Genomic DNA, 7044 nt, shown 5'->3' with positions numbered 1-7044 from the left:
CATGCTCCTCGATGATCTCATCGGATGAACCACGATGTCGAGGATTCAATCAATCCCGTATACAATTCCCTTTGTCAATCGGTATGTTACTTGCCCGAGATTCGATCGTCGGTATCCCGATACCTTGTTCAATCTCGTTACCGGCAAGTCTCTTTACTCGTTCCGTAACACATCATCCCGTGATCAACTCCTTGGTCACATTGTGCACATTATGATGATGTCCTACCGAGTGGGCCCAGAGATACCTCTCCGTTTACACGGAGTGACAAATCCCAGTCTCGATTCGTGCCAACCCAACAGACACTTTCGGAGATACCTGTAGTGCACCTTTATAGCCACCCAGTTACGTTGTGACGTTTGGTACACCCAAAGCATTCCTACGGTATCCGGGAGTTGCACAATCTCATGGTCTAAGGAAATGATACTTGACATTAGAAAAGCTCTTAGCAAACGAACTACACGATCTTGTGCTAGGCTTAGGATTGGGTCTTGTCCATCACATCATTCTCCTAATGATGTGATCCCGTTATCAACGACATCCAATGTCCATGGTCAGGAAACCGTAACCATCTATTGATCAACGAGCTAGTCAACTACAGGCTTACTAGGGACATGGTGTTGTCTATGTATCCACACATGTATCTGAGTTTCCTATCAATACAATTCTAACATGGATAATAAACGATTATCATGAACAAGGAAATATAATAATAACCAATTTATTATTGCCTCTAGGGCATATTTCCAACAAGATCAACCCCAAGTTTTGCCTTCTCGGAGTTTAGCACACGAGACACAACAAGAGCATGATCAAGATCTTTCTTTAACTTAGCATGATCATCGTTGTATGACTCCTCAAGAGCCAAACGAAGACCACGCTCTTCGTCAAGAGCATTGGAAAGGTCCGAAATCTCATCGGCATAGTCACGACTATGCCCCTCCATCTTAGAGATGGTATCTTCGTGAGCCTCGATCATGTCATTGGCTTCACCAAGTTGTTCCAAGAGAGCAACGAAGTGCTTCTTGGATTTACCCTTGAGTTTACCCATAAAGATCTCAAACTCATTTTCCTCCACATTTGTCCCCTCATGTTCATCAATACTATCCGTCGAAGAAGGATGATTAATGATGGTAGTTTTGATGTTGGAGGTTACCTTATTTGTGGCTTTAGCCATGAGGCACTTGGCGGTGATGTTCTCATTGGGTGAGTCGAAGAGAGACACCCGTAGAGTCTCCGCAATGGCAACGGAGGCCATGGCAACCGACTCACCATCTTCATCATCGTCATCATCCTCATTGTACTCTTCTTGTACCACCAACGCCTTGGGAGGAGTCTTCTTGGTGAAGTTGCTCTTGTTGGGGAACGACTTGGCCTTGTCTTTTCTAATGAGCTTGCCACCATTGTCTTCCCTCTTCTCGTAAGGGCACTCCGCAACAAAGTGTCTCACATTGCCACAATTGAAGCAAGTCCTCATCCGTTGCTTGCCCTTTGCGCCACTTGAATTGCTCTTGTTGAAGTTTGGCCTTGTGTTCTTCTTGCTCCAAAATTGCCTTGAAGCAAGAGCCATGTGTTCATGATAGGCATACTTCGTATCTTCGAGGTTGCCCTCCTCTTCTTCCTCTTCGTCCTCTTCCTCCATACTAACCTTGGCCTTTAAAGCAAGGTTGGGCTTCTTTACTCTTTGAGAACAAAGAACCGCATTGTCGGCGGTCTTGTCCAAGATGCTCATAGCAACAAATTCATCCAACACTTCACTTGACGATAAGGTGTGGAAGTCCGGCCTTTGACGAATTACGGAGGACATGGCTTTGTGGTAGGGCATCATTGCCTTGAGGAATTTGCGCTTGATCCAATTGTCATCCGTGTCCTTACTTCCATGATCTCGGAGAGAGACCGCGAGTTTGGTTACTCTCCGAAAAAGCTCATGAGGTTCTTCATCTTCTTTCATTGCAAACTCGTCGGCTTCATCTTGCACCACTTCATAGTTGGAGCGTTGAATGCTTGCGCTTCCCCGATAGAGGGAAACAACTTGGAGCCAAGCATCTTTGGCCACGGTGTAAGGCCGGAGATGAGGAAGATCTTCGGGTGGGATTGCTTCTTGGATGATGAAGAGAGCATTTTCATTGAATTGATGATCCACAACTTCTCTTGGAGCGAAGTTACTTCGGTCATGCGGATAAAAACCCTCTTCAATGATTCTCCAAAGGTTAGTGTTCACATGATTTAAATGACGCTTAAAACGATAGACCCAAGAATCAAAATCTACATTCTTCTCAATCTTAGGGGCCGGGCCGGCATGATTCAAATGAGTGGAAGGGAGCGGTCCACCATAGACAGGTGGAGGTTCCACATGGGCAAAGATGCCGGTCCCATTTTTATCACTAGAACAAGGAGCCTTCTCGCTAGAAGCTTCCCCCTTGTCGGAGGTAGCATCCGTCACCTTGTTAGCGGGATCACCCACTTTCAACGGTGCGGTGGTAAGTTTAAGCCCTTCTAAGAATGTATTCAACATGCTTTCGACCTTGGTCGTCATGGAGGTTTTCAATGTGTCCAACGCCACATTGAATTCCTCACGAGAGACCGCGGTTCCCCCATCTCCCGTAGACGAGACTGGATTCTCACCGGAGTGCTCCTCCGCACCGTCTACGACGTCAACCATAATCTTTGGACGGTAAAGTCCTTAATAAAGAGACGAGGCTCTGATACCAATTGAAAGGATCGATATAGTTGACTAAAGGGGGGGTGAATAGGCAACTAACAATTTTTAGCTTTTCTTTACCAAATTAAACTTTGCATCAAAATAGGTTGTCTAGATATGCAACTATGTGAACAACCTATATGATGCAATGACAACAAGCACGCAAGCAAGTAAGATATATAACTCGAGTAAACTTGCGAAAGTAAAGGAATGAGATAACCAAGAGTGGAGCCGGTGAAGACGAGGATGTGTTACCGAAGTTCCTTCCTTTTGAAGGGAAGTACGTCTCCGTTGGAGCGGTGTGGAGGCACAATGCTCCCCAAGAAGCCACTAGGGCCACCGTATTCTCCTCATGCCCTCACACAATGCGAGATGCCGTGATTCCACTATTGGTGCCCTTGAAGGCGGCGACCGGACCTTTACAAACAAGGTTGGGGCAATCTCCACAACTTAATTGGAGGCTCCCAACGACACCACAAAGCTTCACCACAATGGACTATGGCTCCGCGGTGACCTCAACCGTCTAGGGTGCTCAAACACCCAAGAGTAATAAGATCCGCTAGGGATAGGTGGGGGGGAATCAAATTTCTCTTGGTGGAAGTGTAGATCGTGGCCTTCTCAACCAATCCCGAGCAAATCAACAAGTTTGATTGGCTAGGGAGAGAGATCGGGCGAAATGGAGCTTGGAGCAACAATGGAGCTTTTGGGGAAAGAGGTGAGTCAACTTTGGGGAAGAAGACCCCTTTATATAGTGGGGGGGAACAAACCAACCGTTACCCCACTTCTGCCCCGAAGAGAGCGGTACTACCGCTGTGCCAGCGGTACTACCGCTTGCCACTATAAGCGGTACTACCGCTCCTCATCGCGGTACTACCGCTTGGCCCAGCGGTACTACCGCGGTGGGAGGGCGGTACTACCGCATAGGAGCGGTACTACGGCCCCCCACAGCCGCGGCCAGTACCGTAAAACCCGACACGAAAAAGGAGCCCTCGAATCGAGGCGGTACTAGCACGAGACCACCGCGGTACTACGGCTTGGGGCTACTAGCGGTACTACTGCTCTGGAGCGGTACTACCGCTCCCAGAGCGGTACTACCGCTTGTGGCACCCAAGCGGTACTACCGCTCCGTCCCGCGGTACTACCGCTGGGACCAGAGTGAGCACACAAATGGGGGCTACTAGCGGTATTACTGCTCTGGGCGGTACTATCGCTTGTAGCACTCAAGCGGTACTACCGCTCTGGCCCGCGGTACTACCGCTGGCACCAGAGAGGGCACATTGAGAAGAGAAACAAGCCCATCATCGAAACGGAAAGGCTCGGAGGGAGGGGCAAAGGAAGTGTACGTGATGATTCTGCCCTAGCCTTTCCAAAACGGACCCCTCTTGATAGTACGGTGATCCCTATGAAACTTGTCCACCAAACTAATCCGAAAGGACTACACCGTCTTCGCTTCAAGCTCCGAGGGGAGGGAATCGTCTCGTGCCAAAAGGATGAATCTCTGAAAAACACTCAATGCACACGATTAGTCCGCAAAAGCATTGTCATCAATCACCAAAACATCTTAGGGATAAATATGCCCTTACACCTACTAATAGGGGGTGGTTAATATTCTTGGTTTGGTTTGGTCCACTTCGATGATTTTCGTTTTCTTTGTCATCAATCATATTATTGCGTGTGCATTGCAACCGGGCGTAAATATTCTGGTGGCTTGATACGAAACATGTCAAACATATACCTTATCATCATGCATATGTTGCAGCATTGTTAATTGTTTTACAAACCATTCAAAATCGAATAGCACCCTGTCTAGAAACATTTACCTGCCAGCAATATATGGGAGGTAATGTGGTGGCGGCGGGGCCTTCGTCCGGTTCCTTGGTGTCCTCCCAACCCGCTCCCTTGCCGCCTGGCTGCTGGCTGCTTCCCAGCTCCGGCGAGGTTCTTACCACCTCGACTTCCCACATCTCCGTCCAACACCTGTTTTTTGAGACACTCTCGCTAAGCTTTATTTATGTCACGACAATGTTTACAGGAATGAAAAGAAGATCACCGGATTAACCTAACCAGACATGGGGACCAAACCCAAGTGATAATGCATTGCTTAGCGAGATTGTGAGCCTCGGTATTTGAGGTTCTAAACTCGTGAACAATATTACATAAAGAAAAAGCCATAGCATGCTCTATGATTTCATGTATAATTGCTCCGTACTATACTGAGGATCCCTGTTTAACTCTGTTAACCACAGTCTTGCAATCCGATGCGACATGAATCTTCTGCACATATAAATCTTTCGCCAGTGCTAAAGCCTCTCCGACTCCCAACGACTTGAGAGTTTCCGGATCAGCTAGATTTCTGAACGTAATGCAAGAAGCCCCCACAAAACTGCCTTTTGAATATCGACACACCACAACAACATCACCGTATCTACCGTTCCGTGCAACCGCTGCATCCGTGTTGAGTTTTACATGTTCAACTGGTGGAGGTAACCACCCTGTGGGTCGTGGTGCAGTACTCCTCTGATGGGTTGTCCTTGGTTTGGCTAATATCCTGATGCCAGCCAAGAAAGATTTGATGAAATAGTGAGTTGAGAGTGGACTCTGAAATATATCCTCATGGATTGCTTTTCTCCTCGCTTTTCAAATCGCCTACATGGTCACTACCATCAGCTCATGAGACAGTCCCTTGCATTCAAATCATGGTTTGCACACATATGTTCAACCATCTCTTTTGTAGCGAGTGACCACACACTTCTAGCCAACATGCATTCAAACAGAGCGTGCTTCCAATTGTCTTCAGATGAACGTATTGCGCGGACGGAAGATGTTAGCCATATGACGGTGATGCAACACATCCGAAGTAGACATCGAGTTCTGCCCCAACCTCCAGAAGAAGTTCTTTCTTAGATGTCACTGTAGTGTTCCAAAGCTTCGTCCAGTTTTGTTCTGTATCAGACTGGCCCTGAACATTCTCTAACCAATTCTCCCTTTGGGTCTTTGTTTTGATCAGCATCTTATTAACCGACCTGACAGAAAATCTCCCACGACGGTCAGCTCCCATGCCAAGAAATCTTCCACCTCCGTTGGGCCATGGCCGGCGCGGCTCCGTGCTTGGCGGTCGGTGGGTTGTTTCTAACACAAGGACCAAATGACTAGCCCGAGAGAAGGCCCAACATATTACCTCGGCCCATGCAGCTCTTCACTGACTAAACCCCAACGCCCCGGACGTATAAAATCGCCCACTCCTCGCAATCACCTGCCTACGCCGCCGCCGCTCCTCCCTGATCCCGCCGCCGCCGCCGTGCTCTCGCCAGGCACCACCGCAAACATGGCTGCTGTCCTCACCCGCCCGACGCCGGGCACGGTCCAGTGCTTCGGGCGCAAGAAGACGGCGGTGGCCGTCGCGTACACCAAGCCAGGGCGCGGCCTCATCAAGGTGAACGGCGCTCCCATCGAGCTGATCCGCCCGGAGATGCTCCGCCTCAAGGCGTTCGAGCCCATCATGCTCGCCGGCCGCTCCCGCTTCAAGGACATCGACATGAGGATCCGCGTTCGCGGCGGCGGGAAGACCTCCCAGATCTACGCCATCCGTCAGGCCGTCGCCAAGGCGCTCGTCGCCTACTACCAGAAGTATGTCGACGAGGCCGCCAAGAAGGAGGTCAAGGACATCTTCGCCCGCTACGACCGTACCCTCCTCGTCGCCGACCCCCGTCGCTGCGAGCCCAAGAAGTTCGGTGGTCGCGGCGCCCGCGCGAGGTTCCAGAAGTCTTACCGTTGATTGGCCTGCAGGATCGTCGACTATTGGGTGGTTTTCTCTGCTTTACCTCCCAAGTTTTAGACTCCGTATGATTAGTTCCGTACCTTGGCAAGATATTGTGGTATGATTTGCTGTGAGATGTTTTAAGACTACTACTGGGTAGTTGCTCGATTGTGTTATTTACTTGTTATGTTAAGGAATTTTGATATGGTTGCGTACTTGCACTATATTTTATGCTATGTTGTCTGATGACTGATGTTGTCTTTAAGTTAGCCGGATGTGTTGAATGGTGCTAATACAATCACTTTGATCTTCTAGGAAATGCCCATGTTGCTCTTTATTCTTTGCATCTTCCGTTGGGTCTTCAGTATAATTTATATGAGAGTATTGTAAGACTGATTTGCTTAGGATGATACGGTTGATTTCTGTGCTTTACCTCACAAATTCTAGAACGTTGATGCTTTGTTCCGGCGTGTCTAGACATCATGATATGAATGTGATGTGAGATGTTTGAGGATGTCGGGTAGTTGCTGGAATACGACTTTGCTTGATACCCAATTTGAGGAATTTTGATATCATTACCTTGTATTG

At 48.5% G+C, this 7044-nt stretch overlaps 1 protein-coding gene across 1 annotated transcript; it reads left to right on the top strand.

The window, feature by feature from the left end:
* The first annotated feature begins 5941 nt into the window (after positions 1-5941).
* On the top strand, positions 5942-6775 carry LOC123120414 (40S ribosomal protein S16). Its single transcript, XM_044540402.1, has one exon. The coding sequence runs from the start codon at positions 6025-6027 to the stop codon at positions 6472-6474; it is 450 nt and encodes a 149-aa protein (XP_044396337.1). The 5' UTR covers positions 5942-6024; the 3' UTR covers positions 6475-6775.
* The last annotated feature ends 269 nt before the right edge of the window (positions 6776-7044 follow it).

This window comes from Triticum aestivum, chromosome 5D (genome assembly GCF_018294505.1).
Source record: "Triticum aestivum cultivar Chinese Spring chromosome 5D, IWGSC CS RefSeq v2.1, whole genome shotgun sequence".
NCBI classification, from domain to species: domain Eukaryota; kingdom Viridiplantae; phylum Streptophyta; class Magnoliopsida; order Poales; family Poaceae; genus Triticum; species Triticum aestivum.
This window is presented reverse-complemented; position numbering and strand designations above follow the sequence as displayed.